Source organism: Tasmannia lanceolata, unplaced genomic scaffold, assembly GCF_043159265.1.
Source record: "Tasmannia lanceolata isolate RefF3 unplaced genomic scaffold, GAP_Taslan_0.1 ptg000013l, whole genome shotgun sequence".
Lineage (NCBI taxonomy): Eukaryota > Viridiplantae > Streptophyta > Magnoliopsida > Canellales > Winteraceae > Tasmannia > Tasmannia lanceolata.
The window spans coordinates 29,914,483-29,931,936 of record NW_027518690.1 but is presented as its reverse complement, the minus strand read 5'-3'; the positions used below and the strand labels follow the sequence as shown (position 1 = coordinate 29,931,936).

The 17,454-nt window shown below is 37.4% G+C and overlaps 1 protein-coding gene across 7 annotated transcripts in view; it reads left to right on the top strand.

The window, feature by feature from the left end:
• The window catches only part of LOC143889999 (T-complex protein 1 subunit epsilon-like), a 39,780-nt gene that overhangs the window by 11,643 nt on the left and 10,683 nt on the right, over positions 1 to 17,454 (top strand). For 6 of the 7 annotated variants that reach the window (XR_013255092.1, XM_077394467.1, XM_077394468.1 and 3 more), the window contains 3 exons: positions 8,917 to 9,235; positions 11,493 to 11,625; positions 11,730 to 11,782. Coding sequence is in view for 6 of the 7 variants with exons in the window: in XM_077394467.1 (XP_077250582.1) it covers positions 11,582 to 11,625; positions 11,730 to 11,782 (97 nt within the window). In the remaining variant the exon portion in view is untranslated. Of the gene's footprint in view, positions 1 to 8,916; positions 9,236 to 10,335; positions 10,463 to 11,492; positions 11,626 to 11,729; positions 11,783 to 17,454 lie in introns of those variants that run through there. The other variant, XM_077394469.1, reaches the window with a different exon arrangement.

The window sequence follows — 17,454 nt, the reverse complement described above, 5'->3', positions numbered from 1 at the left end:
GCAAGAATCGAGGATTCAATGAACTTCTGCACGTTGTAAGCTATATAGCGAAATTCTTCTAGTCATAGATTCTTTGTTACATCTCGGTTCCTTTTGGCTGTGAACTCAAGTCCAATTATTGAAATTTCCCTATTAGGAAATCATGATATCTAAACCAGATATAAAGACTTTTGAAGTTTCAAGAAAATCTCATTAATTCGCCCATTGCTAGATATTTTGAGTTCCATTGATCATTCTCAACTGTAGCTCTTTACACACCTGAATTTTTAGCTACATTGAATGCATATGTTTTTTCAACGAGACCTCCCATTACTTTAGCTGGAGAATGAATGAGATGTGGCTACATAAGGCGAGTTCTTCTCCATTAGAAGCTCGGATTTAAGTCTATTTTTTCTTTGAGGAAAGTGTTTTTGAGCTCAAGCTCATATAAGCTTATCTGAGCTTGAGCTCAAAAACTCATGTATGCCCACATTTTTTGGGTCATTCAAAGCATTCATTTGAAAGGCCCTTGCATGGATAGGGTGCCTATAAAAAATCAGGTCCATAGGATCATCCTAATCCTTCCATTTGTGGAGGGGAAATGCGTAGATCTGTGGAGAAACAACATCTGTCCATTTTTCCTACACTTTTGGATGGGTTAGGATGATCCTATGGACCTGATTTTTGGCATGCACCCTATCCATGTAAGGGCCTTTCAAATGAATGCTTTGGATCACCACAAAAATGTTGACCCACATGAGTTTTTGACTCTCAAGCTTAGATAAGCTATCTGAGCTAGAACTCAGAAACACTTTACTCATTATTTTTACTATACGTGCATGAATATAGTCTAGGTACAGATTCATGTGATAGATTTAAAAATATTATTTAGCAAAAGACAAATTTTTTTTGGATTTGTTGAATGCTACTTAAGATCTACTATACTTTCATATCATAGAAGAAGATGTTATCAACTTGTTGATAGATAGATCTGTCATAAAAATAAAAAAGTGTCTCTGGGCAGTGTTTGTTAAAACTGGCGCTAGATCTGCCTTGGCTGATAGTCATAGTGGCCCTCATTTAAGCTCTCATTATATCATACCCAACTTTCTGGGAAGATTAAATGTTTCTTGAAATTCAATCTCAAGATTTGATCTTGATCTTTCCAAAATCTTTATTGATTTTCTTTATTTGTTAATGAGACAATGAGCTTGAGCCAGCCAGCAGTGCAAGATTGAGCATCCCATTAACTAAGAGTAGATTTAACGTGGTCATTGGTTGTTATAACAAGAAATTCACTGAGTTTGTTACCAGATTTTGATTAGCAGCTGGTTTTATAATCTATTAAAGTTGATACGATAAGATACCACTATCCTCTACTGAGTTCACTCAACTAGAAGCTTGAGGTTGACAATTAAGATTTAATTGCCTCGGTTGATTGTGCTCCAAAGATGTATTAAAGGATGGGTTTTGGTTTTGGGTATTGACTTTTGTAGTCAATTTCGAAAGGAATTTGCATCCCAAAGCCGAACAACACAGCATAGAAAAGGATCTTGCTAGATACCTACATCAATTTTTTTTTACAACAACTGACATATATACTATATGTGATCAACAATAGTGAAAATTATTATGTTTGGGAGGTTTGTGAAGATTTACTTGCAATGGCTACGGGTGGTCTAAGTTCTAAGCACTTATTTGAGCTGGTCCTTCATCATCAACAGATGCAAGATGAGATGATGACAATGTTTTAACGCATGAATCGGAAATTTGATGACCTATTGGTACTGGCAAACTCAAAAAATCCAATTCGTGCTGATTCTTCCCCCAACTAACGAAGAGATCTTGGCGGAATTGCCATCCTCTACCTTAAATAAGTCAAGGTTTCAAGAAGGGGAGAGGTGCAAGTATATGCCGAACAACTAAAAATCCTAGGGTATGGCAACCCAAGAGAGGGGGGTGAATTCGGTTTAAAAACTTTGTTAAAAAATGAGGAATTTTAAACAAAGGGCAAAACCAAATTTCCAAATCAAAATGGAAAAATAAATCAAATGCACACAAATAAGAGATAGAAGAGAGTTCATCAGATTTATAGTGGTTCGGTCCAACCCAAGGACCTAATCCACTCCACCAAGTAGTCTTCTAACTTCTTGACGGCTTCACTATCCGATCCCCTTAACGGTGGAGATCAAGCCAATTATAATCTGGAGATTAGGCTTTATGTCTCCTTCACTTGCCCCTATGGAGATGGCTCTGCTACTCCACTCACACTTGCCAAATACAAGATGATCTTTGAAAGAACGAAAACAAAATCCCTTCAACAAGGGTTACAAAGAGTGTAGAAAAGATGTACAAAGTGAAGCATATTTCCAATCTTTGTTCAAAGGATGAGAGAGGCACTTAAACAAGTTTGATTCACTCTTTAGGATGTTCAAGATGTGTTTAAGAGTGTCTTGAATGATTTAGAATGAAAAGGGAACTCATATATATAGTGAAAAAATCCTAGTTAGCCATTCAGGGGCAAAACTGTAATTCTGTGCACTTTTAGAATGAGCTGGTACTCCCCCGACAGCTATTTCCAGCGCATCAGGACCGGTCACCCTAGGGGCCCGATCGCCCGCGCCGCAGCCTTTTCCTGCTTTTTGTGATTTCTGCCGGTAGTTTTGTAAAATTCATATCTTCTTCGTTTCTTATCGGATTTTGACGTTCTACGAACAAGAGAAGAAGGAGATCTATTTGTTAAAAATATTTACAAAAATATTTGAAAATTTTTTGGACCAATTATTATCGAATTAAGGTTGTGGTCACTACATGATCAACTAAGCAAGGCCAATGATATCTATCTTTTGAGTGTGTTCTCTAAGGCTTGTCCTACATATTTTATTATGCTTAGGGACCCTAATGGACCATGTTTGAACCTAGTTAAGTGCCTTTCAATCACTCAATCAAAGATGAAAAATACAATCTAAAATGACTTGAAAAACAACTTAATCTTCTCTTGAACTTCATGGCTTTAAGTCACCACTGTTTCTTGGATCTCCAAATGCTTTGGCACTCCAAATGCTCTCCATTTAAGCTTCTAGGCCTTGATCCAAGAATCCTTCTTGGTTTGCAAATAAACATAAATCTGCAACTAAAGACATGAAACACATTAGTGATCAAAATCACTTGTGTTTGGAATCATCAAAACAAGATGGGATTGCCAAGGTGAGAACCATTGGGCTTACGACAACTAAGACTCAAGGGACTTTCCTAAGAAAATTCAGCCATTGCCTCTGCAAGAAGATGCTGATCAAGAAAACGAAGAGGTTGCCAAGCATGAGAAGAATGTATTGAGGACACAATGGAAGCTATCCTTCTACATGAGGATGAAAATGGTGTAGAACTTGATGAGTCCAATGATGTTGAAGAGTGCTCTGAAGATGAGGAGGAAGAGCTTTGTGGCTATGGAAATGAACTTAAGATTCTTTCGTTGGATGATTTTCATGTGTATGAGAATGATAGTGAATATTTGGAGTAGGTTGCAAGGCTTGATACTAGTTCCAAGGTTTCCATGCACGATGCAAGCCAAGCAAGTGAAGAAGAATATGAGGATGCTCATGGTGGTGACTTCATTGAAGATGATACTAGCTTGGTATTAACCAGAGTCTTCACACTAACCTTTGAGGAGTATTCATGTCTTCCACGCTTTCCAGGATTGATCCATCCATAAGAGACTTAATATTTTTATCATCGTTCACGGATGATTACCATATTTTCACTCTGCCCACGTTCCAAGTCGAATGTTAGGGCATCATGAGAATTCTAATGGAAGACAAATCACTACAAGAAAATGAGCATCTTGAATAGAGAATGGAACATCTTAATTTTTTATCATGGTGGACACTACCACATCGAGGTTGATGGGAACTTGAGGGTGAGTTTTTCAAGAATGGGAGTTTGATGCAGGTGCATTCCCTATGCAAAAAATCATTCATGCCATATCTTGCAAGAGAATATATTTTAAACATTCTTTATTGATTCCAATTTATAACTTTCCTTTACCTTGATTGATTGTAATTTGTGACTTTCCTATGTCATGAAATTTGATAGATTGTACATTCCTTTGTATAGAATATTTTTTCATTATAAATAGATTGTTGCATCCCAATGATTGGGATAATTAACCTTTTTAATCTTCTCTATTTTGACATAGCTCCCTAGAGTAGGTTTCTTTTGATGTATCAGTTGATTAGTTATACTAGTGGCATGTTAGTAATTGTCGTAGACTCATAGGTAGTCATGATCTTTTATGTTTTTTTTTCATAAGAAGGTGTAGTGTAGACATTTTGCTATGTAATGGGTTGTCTATATAAGCCCTTAAATTCCTCATTTGCTATAGTTACTTTCCTTTGAAATGGGAAAATCTTTGCAAGTGCAAAGATTCCGGCTTATGTGTTTATGGAGGAGATCAGAGGCTTGATTTATTTTTTTCTCCATGAATCCAACTATTTCCCTACTTGTGTAATGCAAGGTTTGAGAGTTTTCGAGTTCCTGCATCTCCTTGCACGAATTCAACGTTGAATTTGTGAAGACATCAAGCCAAGAAAGCAAGAATTCAACATCATCTCGGGACTATGCAAGCTACCTGAATTCTTGTAAGAATTTTGTGACTGTGCTTATTGAACTCTTTGAAATACAGGTGTGACAATCCAAGAGGGGGGGTGAGTTGGTCAATTAGAAATTTTAGGCTTAATTAAGGGAGATTAAAAATTAATCCATTTCATTAAGCACTAATTAGTCTAACCCTTGTTCAAATATATATATCAATGAAAGCTAGGATTTAGACTTTCTAATCATGCACATTTAGCTAACCCTTGTTCAAATGGATATTATAATATTTAGGGTTTAAACAATTTAGTCAAGTGCATTTACTAACCCTTGTTCAATTAAAAGCACAAAAACAAGTTAGGTTAGAGATTACCAATCACCACACGTACAAGAGAGAAGGAAAAGAGACATCCACAAGGAACACAAGATTTATAGTGGTTCGGTCACAACTTAACCTACTCCATAAAAGCCCTATGGAGTGCCTCTTGAAAGAATGTCGAAATATAAGTTCAAAGAGGTTTTTGCTTTTGAATGAAAAGTTGAAGCTCAAAGAGAAATGGGATTTGATCGTTCTCTAATGTTCAAAAGCTCTTGGAGATAGGTTTTAATCATATGTATATAGTGTATTTGAAAATATAACCGTTTGGGGTAAAACAGTAAATAAACGGCTTGAAAAAGTCAAGAAGAAAATGCCCCAACGGCTAGTTTGCTCGACCGCGGCAGTCGACCGAGCTACAGAGGTCGCCCGCCCCTATCGGGCGCCCTATTGTATTTTCAAATTTCTTACTGTCACGGTCGACCGGCCCAACGGCGGTCGCCCGGCGAGGGCTAACTGTTTGCTCAAAAATTTAGCTCATAAAACCTATCTCAGTCGACCGACCCACGGCGGTCGCCCGCCCTAGACCAAATTGGATTGTTCTGTTTGAAACAGAAGCGCATCCGCGGTCGCCCGGCTTAACCCGGTTGATCGGCCAGATAAAATTCGAGATGGCTTGGATTTTCAGGTTCCATCCCGCGGTCGCCCGGCATACCCCTGTCAACCGGTCCTGTATAAAATTCCATTTTTACTTTAAAGATTAGGGGCTTTTGGGCTATGGTATTTGGGCTAAAGTCCAAGGTTTTCAAACACATTTTTGGGTGTGTTGATGGCTTTCAAAGATGTAAAATGTTAAGTATAAAAACCATTTGAAAACCTTTTGAAAGTGCATTTAAACATAAAATCAAGAGGACTCCAAATTCATTCTAAAAATAAGAACCTTGAGTCTTCTTGAAATGTCTTGGCTCCTTTGCACTTTCTTGGACTTCCTCGGCTTGGGTGAACATCTTGACCTTGTCTTGGCTCTTGTGACATCCTCCAATCTTCACTGCATGTAATGAGGTGCATGAGGTGTCACCAATGGTATGTTCAGCTCCAAGCTCCTTCTTGACACTTGCTTAGGAACTTGTGGGACTTTCATGATGAGCTTCTTTACTTGAGCATCTTCAAATGAGGATGACTCCAATGTAGGTACAAGCTCTTAGTTCCTTTGATCCTTGATCCACAAGTCATGTGTTGTGGAGAGTTGTGTAATGGCGATTATGACATGAAATTCCTGTATACAACACAACACTTCAAAGCAACACATCAGTCCATAAATGCTAATCAATTTAGTTTGCTAGCATCAAAACAAGAAGGTAAGGTGAATGATTAACCCAGGAAAACCCTTGGGCTTACATTCTCCCCCTTTTTTATGATGGCAAACAAATTGATTAGGGATGTAGGAGATATTAAACAAATATATGAATGAGCATTAAATACTATAAACAATAAAGCAATGCTCCCCTTCATTATATGCATAAGTGTAATATATGAATGTAAAGCATATGGTGCATATACAATGTGGACTACCTAATCAATTCCCAAAAACTCTCCTCCTTTTGGCAACAGCAAAAAGGTAGGGATATGCAAGTGAAAGTGTAAGTGGAGTGTCAAGATGAAGAACAACTCATAAGAGTTATTCAAAGTGTATATGATTTGACAATAAAGGTAATAAAATGCTTATCAAAATATAAAACAAAGTAAAATGCATGATAAGCAGTTTTTTTTTTCAAAAGATATATAAGTTAAGCACAATTATGGGGGCAATAGACTATGTGAGCATATCACAATGGTCTATATAAATATAAAAAAGCAACCATTTGGCTCTCCCCCCTCCCCCCTTATTTGTCATTGGCCCTAGGTGAAACCTATGTGATAGGGCATGACCAGGCAGAATGGTTTAAAAGGTGAGTGATTTAAACACTTGGACTTCATTGTGTAGGGGTCTCTTGACAATAAGCAGACAAGTCTCTTTCTGAGCATGAACATGCTCAGAACTATAAAATAACTTTTGAGTTCCAGTTGCTTGTCCTTAGAGGATTTGTATGTTTGCAAGTGAAAGCTCCCCTGACTATGGTTCACAAACATTTAAAGCTTTTGAGTTAATTCATTAACAGTTTAATTCAGCCAGGTGTAGTTTCCGAACACATAGTTCATGCTAAGATATCAAATCCACAAATATGACGAAACAATAGCGTACTAATCATTTCTCAATGTGAAATCACAACGTGGAAAGATATAAACTAAACAAAGCTAGGGCCCAAAACCCTATGATATGGATGGGAAAAAGGCTGGTCAAGAAATAGATTTGCAAATGGAAGTTTATTTCGGGCAGCAAGCAATAAGGACAAAGATTTCATCTAATCGCGTAGGCTATGGCCTCGAACCACTTGGAGAAGGAAATCCCAAGAAGAGCTGGAGTGTTAGTCGCAGCCTCGATCCGCCCATGAGCTATACTAGCCACCGGTGGTGTAGAGAAAGGCGGGTAGATGGGAGGAAATACACTGAAAACCGCACGGGCAGCAAGGCACAACCACGTGTCTTGGAAGGCACAAACTGCTGAAATTTCAGTTGTAGTAGTGAGAAGTAGGTTCAAGACCAGCAACTGTAGGGGGGACAACAAAGGGGTACTAAAAGACGACGAAGACAAGACCAGATTTGCTGTATGCTAGCTGAAAAAATACACACACAGAGAGACAGACACACACCGATATATATAGGGGGATGATAAATTCGCACCCCCTGTAGCATAATTCACACCCATTTATGTGGAAGACTTTTAACACCTTTTAATGTCAATTCATGTTAGAGGGGTGCGAATTATCCTACAGGGGGTGCGAATTTATCATCCCCCTATATATGTATATATATATACTAATAGAGAGAGAGAGAGGGGAAGAGAGGGAGGGGTATCTCTATAGAAATGAGCAAAGGGGATGGAGCTGATCAGCAAGAGAGCTAATCGAGAACAGCAGGGAAGGAAATCGGGGTTCAGGAGAGGAGAGGAGGGAAAAGAAGGCTGAAATCCTGCGATTTGCAGGCTGGTTGAAAGTGAGGGAGAGGGAAGAAAGAAAAGAGAAAGAAGCAGAAGAGGGAAATAAAACATGGGGTCGGGGTCAGGTCAGGTGTCAAAAACTTCTCTAGCCGTCCTTGAACAGGAAATCAGCCAATTTTCTTCTTTCCATCCTGTTACGGTAACTTCTCCACCAACTTTAAATTGAGATTAAATGGTCTTCTTCTATGTTTTTCTATGACCACTTAAATTTGAACAAACACTTACATTCCGTCATATTGAATCGACTCTCTTATAATTCAATGGTATTAAATTATAAGTTGCTCGTCAGCGGCTCCAAAAGGGATGCAGAAGCTGATGGAAGTGATAATGAAACTAGTGAGAGATTCAGAAGTTCTTTGGAAAATTTTGTTGTGCCATTCGATTGTATTGACCATGAACGTTAACCCTGAAAATTGTATTTCATTTCTTTTTATTTCAAGTACACAACGGTGGTAATTACACTATAATCCGCTAAAGCTTGTAAGCCACCTGATTTTGTTCCTTACATAAGCCAGCATGGCCCATAGAAATTCTGTTGTGCACTATCATTACTAATCAAACATTGGTTGCAATACAAAAGCAAATCATGTAATGCTAAATCTGCACTTTAGTCTTCTTCACTATCACCCAATTGCGGGCTCTAGGGTCTCATTTTTTCATTCTTTAGATCTAAGTTATGCAAAGTTTGGGGAACTACAGCTTTCTGGAATAATATCTTGGAGAAATCATGTATGGCTTAGTGGTTTTCTATGTTTACACATTAATTATCCATTGGCCCGTTGGTATTGGACACCTTCTCGTCTTACTGTATACTGCATGCACTAAATTTAGATTTTTGAACAGTTAGTTTCACTTGTTACCATTTCTTTGTGCTGGAACACGTAAACATCCTTTCATTGCCGCACTTTGATTGCTTCTTTTGTATTATTGGCAGCAAATGATGGGGCAACAATATTGGAGCAGATGGATGTTGATAATCAAATTGCAAAACTGATGGTTGAATTATCCCGTAGTCAGGACTATGAAATTGGTGATGGCACCACTGGAGTTGTTGTTATGGCGGGTGCACTTCTTGAGCAGGCCGAGCGTCTTCTAGAACATGGTATTCACCCTATTTGGATTGCAGAGGGTTATGAGATGGCTTCCAGAATAGCTGTGGAACATTTGGAGCATATTTCGCAGAAGTTGGATGTTAGTTTGACAATCATAGAATCTTTAGTGCAGACTTGCATGACTACTTTATCATCAAAGATGTAAGTTATCTCTGGTGTCATCTACTCTGTTTTTTCTTTAATGCAATGTTTCTTGACCCCATTTATACTATACATTGTACTCTCTACTTATCAGAGTACCATGGTTGGCATCACTCACCTTCCTCAATATGTTGTTTGCAATCACGGTTCACTCCCCGATTCCAATTTTTTTGAGTTCCAATTGGCATATTATCTTGTATATGGAACTTCTTAATTGATTCTGTCATTTATTGATAATGTGCTTTATTTGAATTACATCTAATGCCTCGTCTTCCTAAGTAGATGCATTACTATGACATCAGTGGTTTGTTGCAATCATGGTTCACTCCTCGATTCCATTTTTTTTTGTTTTTTAGTTCCAATTGGCATATTATCTTGTATATGGAATTTCTTAATTGGTTCTATCATTTATTTATAATGTGCTTTATTTGAATTACATCTAATGCCTCGTCTTCCTAAGTAGATGCATTATGATGACATCTGTGGTTACTAATTGCCATTGAAAGTGTATTTCGAATTATACTTTATTAATTACTACCTACAACAAGAATCAGAGATACTATATTCAAACTTTTCAGTTTAAAGAAAATCTGCAATTATTGAAAACATTTGTGATTCATAGCCCTATCCTTTGTGATTCATTATTTATCAAAGCGTAGGGAACTTTCTTGTAGTTGGCCAGTGTGTAGACATAATGTTCTGAAGACAATTTTTTGCTTATTTTTTTAAATGGTTTTATGTAGTAATTAGCAAGCATTTTGGTGGGTAATTTCAAAGTAATTTTGGTGGGTAATTTCAAAGTAATTTGGAATTATTGTTTTTTTTTTTTGCAAACTTTCTATTATTGTTTTTTTCTGCAAACTTTCTACATTTTTATTAGAATTCATATTTTCTCATGCTATAAATTGGTAACTTAAAGTTCTTTTTTTGATAAAATCCATTTTCTTTAATACATTATATTTTGCTCATACTTTCTGTAATTGTTTTCCTTCTTTTATTATTATTTACCCAGTCAAAAATGGATCAAATGATTTGCCACATTAACCTGACTGATTCAAATTTTTTTGCTTTGGGCAGCTTGGTTACATTTCTCAAATTTTCAAGCTTTGATATCACAACTGGTGCTGTGTACTTTAGATTGCTGTAAAAATGCTAATCTTTTAGCGAGATTTTAATACAATGCAAGGGAGGGTCATCGGGTCTCCTAGTGAGGTTTTTACAATTGTGGTAGGTATCCGTTAGTACTTAGTGACATCATCATCGTGTGCTGTAGTGAAGCTTTTACAATTGTGGTAGAAATCAGTTATATTATTTAGTGGCAACCAACATGATCCATTGATGTAAAATTTGAACTAGACAGACAGTAAGTGTGTATGGTAGGGGATATTTGTAGCATTAGAACACTGTAATTTATATATTTGTGGTGAACCCCTGCCATTTTATTTTGTGATACCAGCATAAATTGAACCGTGAAGGGGGGAAGAAGCAATAATGACTATTTAATAGCAAAGGAGGCAGTTTACTTTCTCAAGTTACTTTGGTTCAAGATTTTTTTTCTTTCACTGTAAGGCATGCTAATATTCATATAATTGATTTTAAAACCCGGATGGGGTTGGCACATCGGCTGGTGTCGTGGGTTTGCTCCCCATAGGCCTGAGTTCGAGTCCCCTCGGAGTTACCTGATGCACATGGTTTATAGGTGATTGCGTGCTTCCATAGGGATTAGGCCTGAGTTCGAGTCCCCTCGGAGTTACCTGATGCCAAAACAAATTGAAAATGCAAAAATTGCTATTTTGACTTGTCCATTTGAGCCCCCCTAAACCAAAGACAAAGCATAAGGTTGACATTGACACTGTGGAAAAGTTCCAGACGTTGCGTCAACAAGAGCAGAAATACTTTGATGATATGGTTCAAAAATGCTAGGTTAGTAGAGATTCATTTAATACTTGTTTGACTAAAACAGAAGTTTTATTAATGTAGTCAGAGCAGAAATATTTTGATGATATGGTTCAAAAGTGCAAGGGTAGTAGAGATTCATTAAATGTTACGTTCTTGCGATTCCCATTTGTTTCTTGCCAAAAATTTTAAATCAATTATCTTTTCACTATATTGAAATCGGTTATTATTTTTGTCTATAATTTGACTTTCCTTTTAAATTCCCAAGTGTGTCATGTGTATCATCTTGTAGGAAGAATTTCTTGATTGGTTGGGGAATTAGAATAGTCCTTATCTTTGTCTTTGTTTTGATGTCTTGTAGGATGTTGGTGCAACCCTGGTTATCTGTCAATGGGTGTTCGATGATGAAGCAAATCATCTATTCATGCATGGGAATTTGCCTGTTGTTCGATGGGTTGGTGGTGTAGAATTAGAGCTTATTGCAATAGCTATAGGTTTGTATCAAAGTTCGCCCATACCCTAATTCAAAATAAAAAATGATTCCAAAGCTTGCACATGCATGACTACCACACCGTTACTTGCAATTTGCTGTCTGTAGGTGGGAGGATTGTGCCAAGGTTCCAAGAGTTGACTCCAGAAAAGTTGGGAAAGGTATTTTGGATTAAGCATGGTGGTATCCTTTTCACCTTTTCACCTAAGGCCCCGTTTCTTTGGATGTAAATATGGACGTAAAATTTGTTTTATGTTCATTTTTACAACATAAAACTAATTTTACTTTCATTTTTACATTGAAAGAAATGGAGCCTTATAAAAGTGCCTGGTTTTAAGTTAGATACTTTATTTACTATTTCATTTTATGAAATATTTTCTAATCATAGACTTGTGCAGCATATTCATTTGTGACATTTCTCATGCATGCCTATAATAAAAGTTAGGGGACTGGTATCACACTGTCATATTTTGATCAAGGCGCGAATCACTTTGTCTTGTACTTTTTAAATTAGCTTTTAATATTGGTTACGCTACTTGATATGTTATCAACATCCAATCAGAAAGGTGTAAAACAAAGTGAGTGGTGCCATTATAAAAATATGGTAGTGCGTATATCAGTCCCCTAAATATAACACAATAAAAATTGATTTCATTCAGTTTGGCTCATGTTTCATTCTTGTTCAATCCTCCTTTGAATCTAGTGGCCATTTCTCTTCAGTTATGCTTCACCTGCCCTCTCTCTCTCTCTCTCTCTCTCTCTCTACCGTCGCTGTTTCTTTTATTCAACAAATCCCTGTTTTTTGGTTATTTAAAGCCTCTTACCTACTTAGATGAGTTGTAATGACTCTGGGATAGAACCATTTTGGATCTCTAAACTCTATTGTATTGTGGCTTTGTTTGAACTCCCCCCCCCCCTCTCTCTCTCTACAGTTCTAAGTAAACAAGTTGTACTGAAAACCAAAGTTGTCTATAAATTTAAACTTTAGAAAGTGTTACTAGCTTTCTTTCTGAAACTAAGTTATTTTCTTGTTCCATGCATATGTATTCTATTCTTGCTCTCCATCGTTCTTTTTCATTTCTTTGGGCCAAAAAAAGAATTTTATAGTGCTATTCATGTTACTTTTTTCAATAGTTGTAAATAAGCTTTATATAAGAAAATGCCGAGGCTCATCTAACCTCTCAATACATGGTTTGTATCTCCACAGACCACTTTACTCATGCCACGTGTGTGAAGGGTGGGCTCCACTAATGGACAAAAAAATGGACCCATAAGATTGTCCTAACCGTCGAATCAATTAAATATTTCTTGTTGCATGCCAACCATTTTTTTTTGTCTTAATCATCTTTTTGTTAGTCATTTGTTGCATGACTGGGATTGTTTAGCTGGTATTATTTTTGGCCTATGGCATATCGTTGTGCTATTGGTACAAGCGGAAAGTATATTTCTGCCGAGTACATCTTTGACTAGCCTTCAATGAGAAAATAAATAAGAAATTAAATTGATATTTAAAAAAAATGTGACATGCCAATCCTTGACTGGCATGTTGGAGAGTTTGAAACAAATTAAATGAACAATAAAACTAGTGTTACGAGACTCTTTGTGAAGTAGGCTGTGAAAAGAATATAAGAAGAAGAAGAAGAGAAGAGAAGTAGAGGAGAATTAGAAGCAGAAGAGAAGAAATTTAGGGAAGAATGAAGCACTCAATCAATCTCAATTCAAATAATCATTCAAAGTTAACTAAAAAGCTGTAGCTTAGCCTATATATAGGCTTTTAACAACCCTAAAAGAAAAAAGACTAAACTACCCTAAAAGCAATAAATACTAAAATAACTCTACTAATGTCAAATAATCTCAAAAATATCCCTAAAACAATGAAATAACAATAAAAAGATCTCTACGAGGCTCCTCGAGGGCGGCCCCGCCGAGAATAAAGTCGCAAGGGACGTCGATCTCCATCATTCCCCCCTGCTGAAAAGAACTCTCTTCCAGAGAGTAAAGAGTGTCGTACTGCTTCAAGATGTCGGGGTCCAATCGGCGAAGTTCCTCTTCTGTAAGCCAAGTAGCGTCAGAATCTGGTCGACGACGCCACTTGACAAGATAGCACTGAAAACCACCATGGCGTGATGAAACGATCTTATCGGCAAGAATAGCATCAATCTGGTCGGTCGGAAGTGGTGGAACTGGAAGAACCACCGGTATTGGTTCTGGGACAGAAGAGCTGGCAGTCCGACCTGTAGAAACATCTGTCGGCATAATAGGATGCTCGAAGGTACTTCGATATGTGATAAGAACTTCAATATTGAATACGAGACTAATATTCATATCAGCAGGTAAGTCTATTAAATATGCATTTGGGCCATACTTACGGAGGATACGAAAAGGTCCAATGGCTCGAGCATGCAATTTTTGAAAGAATGACGAGGGTAACGCTCGGGACGAACACGAACCATTACTTAGTCGCCTTCATTAAATTCAAGGTTCCTACGATGTACATCAGTTGCTAGTTTGTAGTCAACATTACTCGTAGCAATCCTACGACGTATATCAGCATGTAGGTCACGGATGTGCTGGGCAAAAGAATCGGCTGACTGAGAGGGACGGGCACCAGTGGTCCTATTAACGGAACTATTGTACGCGAACTCTGCAGTCGGTAACAAAAGAGCCCATGCTTATGAACGCCCTCCTACCAAGCATCTCAACAAATCACCCAAACTACGATTAACGACCTCATTTTGACCATCAGTCTGTGGATGAAATGCTGATGAAAACTTCAATTGGGTTTCGAAGAGTTTCCAAAGTGTCCTCCAAAAATAGGTAACGAACTTGACATCTCTATCAGACACAATGGAAATTGGTAGCCCGTGAAGTTTGACGACTTCCTTAAAGAACAGCTTAGCAACCTGAACGGCGTCAGCCGTCTTGCTACACGGAATAAAGTGAGCCATCCGTGAGAATCGATCTACCACAACTAGGATGGAGTCATGCCCTCTTGCTGTCCTAGGCAGTCCAAGGACAAAGTCCATACTGACATCTTGCCAAGGCGAATGGGGAATAGGCAAAGGCGTGTGTAATCCAATGTTTTGCTTCTTAGCCTTTCCCAATTGGCAAGTACGACACTGAGAAACAATTCGCGCTACGTCTTTCTTTAAAGATGACCAATAAAATCGATCCTCCACTAACGCGATTGTCTTATCCCTGCCAAAGTGTCCTGCTAGGCCTCCAGCATGCAATTCCCAAACTAAGAAATCTCGAAGGGAAGTTCGGGGAATGCATAGCCTAGATCCTCAAAATAGATAACCGTCTTGTATTAAGAAATCAACATGGTCTCGACGGTTACCATCATGGACATCTTGAAAGATGATGCCAAAATCAGGACACGTGGCATACTCGTCTCTGGGACCCGATCCCGCGTGAGGGGTGGGGCGCGAGCCGCCACGCCTTCTCTTGGTCTCTCGTACCCACGCGATTGGCGTGTGCTTCTTAGTATTGATTTTAATTCATCTTTTATGTGAACTTGGGATCACTAAGGCAATCCGAATTCCACACAAAAGAGACTGACAGAGTCGCCACCTAGATGTGGGATCCAGGACTCATAATTAACCAGAAATCTAGACTCGCTACCTGGTTACGAGAATGGAAGGTATGGGGAGTTATCCACCACATGCACCATTCCTGCCCGATAATCGGTCTTCGATTCCAAAAGCTAACTCTTTTAAATTTATTTTAAATGGTTCATTCAACTCTATGTTAATGTGCGAACTATGTGACATGCATCATATGATCTAATTTCAATGTAGATCCTAAGTGTGTATCTTGATTACTTTATTTGTTTGAATTCAATCTAAGTGAAAGTTCTCCTAAAATTCTAATTTCAGGAAAATCCTACATATTTTAATTAAGAATGTACAAGAAAATTAATATACAAAACCCAACAATTTGTTGTGGAGCCGACTCGCGGTTGGTATGCCATCAGACATCCAAGCTGCCTACGTACCCAAGCCTCACTGGGATCAGAGTCGACGTAGTTCGGTGCACCTAAGCTAAGTTACTTATGCCTAACTCAACTAAGACACCGACCTAGACGGGATTGACTGTTTCAACAGTTTTAGGAGAAGTTATTTAATTCAAGTTGAGGATTTTATTATCCTAGGATTTCATCTAAGATGCTATATGATTCTTATCTAAATGCAAGTTGTTCCTTAGACTAATGCAGGTTAGCCTACATCCTAGTTTACTAGGCTTGTCCTAGGGAAAGATTGGGTGACTAGTGTAACTAGGCCTATGGCACGGTTGCTATACATAGCAAACGTCCGTGATGAGGCTGGACTCCTAACTCTAGGACTCCCTAAAACCTAGGACACGACCTGACACCAGTGTTCCTAAATTGGGCTCTAATGGTTCTTATGACGGAAACCGTGATCCAACGGTTCCGAAAGACACGAAGCAAATCGATTCAAGTTTTTGAGGTTAATTAATTTCAGATTTCAAGGATTTTTAGTTTCTGGACATTCAAGGATTACCAATGGTTCTAGGGTTCACCAATTTCGGCCCAGAATAGCATCCAAGGAAGGGAATCGTGCGCTCTTTCCTTGCGCAATTTAATACTTAGGTTATAGCACCTTATTGCCTGGCATATCTCAGGATTTCCGTGGACAGTAACCTCGGAGCCAACAACGTGTTATAGCTTAAATATTCAAATTGTCAAAGATCGAGTGCAATAGGGATACGATTATGGATGCGCTGGCCATTTTTCCAGGGAAATCTAAAGATCCTAAGATTTCTGTTTCAATGGATTAAGGAGTTAATATGTGACAGAGATTTAAGGTTCTTTAGAGATTTTCAGATGATTTTCAATTAATTTCGGATTTTCAATGAATTTTATCAATTTTAAACATATGAGTGATTTTACAAGTGAAACTGTTGCAAACGAATTCGAAATGAGTTGAAACTTCTACAGAAGCAAGATGGGAATGTATGTAGCTTATTGGAAGAGATTTGCAGATTTTTACATTAAGCTCATATTTAATTTTGATTTAACAATTAAGTGACCAGATTGCAAAAATAACACAAAAACTACTAGAAATAGAAATCTAAATTCAATGAAATTTCTACAGTAGTAAGATATAAGTAAAAATAGCATACTGTGAGATTTTCATGAATTTTAGAAACTATTTACTATCAATTTCGGATTTTTCAATTTTCAAACCAGATTATGAATTAACACTACATCCCACATGAAACAATCTCCAAACCAATTGAACATTTTACAGCGACAAAAAATATGGAATCTAAGACTACTGTAAAAATATTGAGAATTTTACCCGTGATCTGATGTCAGTAAAAACTCTCACAAAATCTGATAATTTTCAAAGAAAGCATTAAATAATATATCAAACAGAATCTAAAAATCTTTAAAAATTCATGGTAGAATGTATCAGTACCATATTATTTTCCCACGAAATTTTATTAATTTTGGAATCCATTTAGTATATAGTTTATTTTTCTTCGTCGAAAAGATATTTTTGAAGAGTTTTCCATTTTTAAAACATGATTTTCGAGGAAATTACGACTCCGGAAAATGTCATTTAATCTTGTTCTGATATGATGAACACAAGAAAAAATTTTAAATTCCAAAAAATAGATCATCCTGAGATGGCTATTTTTTCGAATTTTGTAATTTCTCAGCCATTATTTTAAATAAAATTCCACTCATCACTCAAATTTTCGAAATCCTTTGATTCAATGTCCGATCCAATCCGATGGTTATTTCAGTCTATTTAAATACATCAGTGTATTAAATTTCGGGACGAATCGGAATTGAAACACTCAT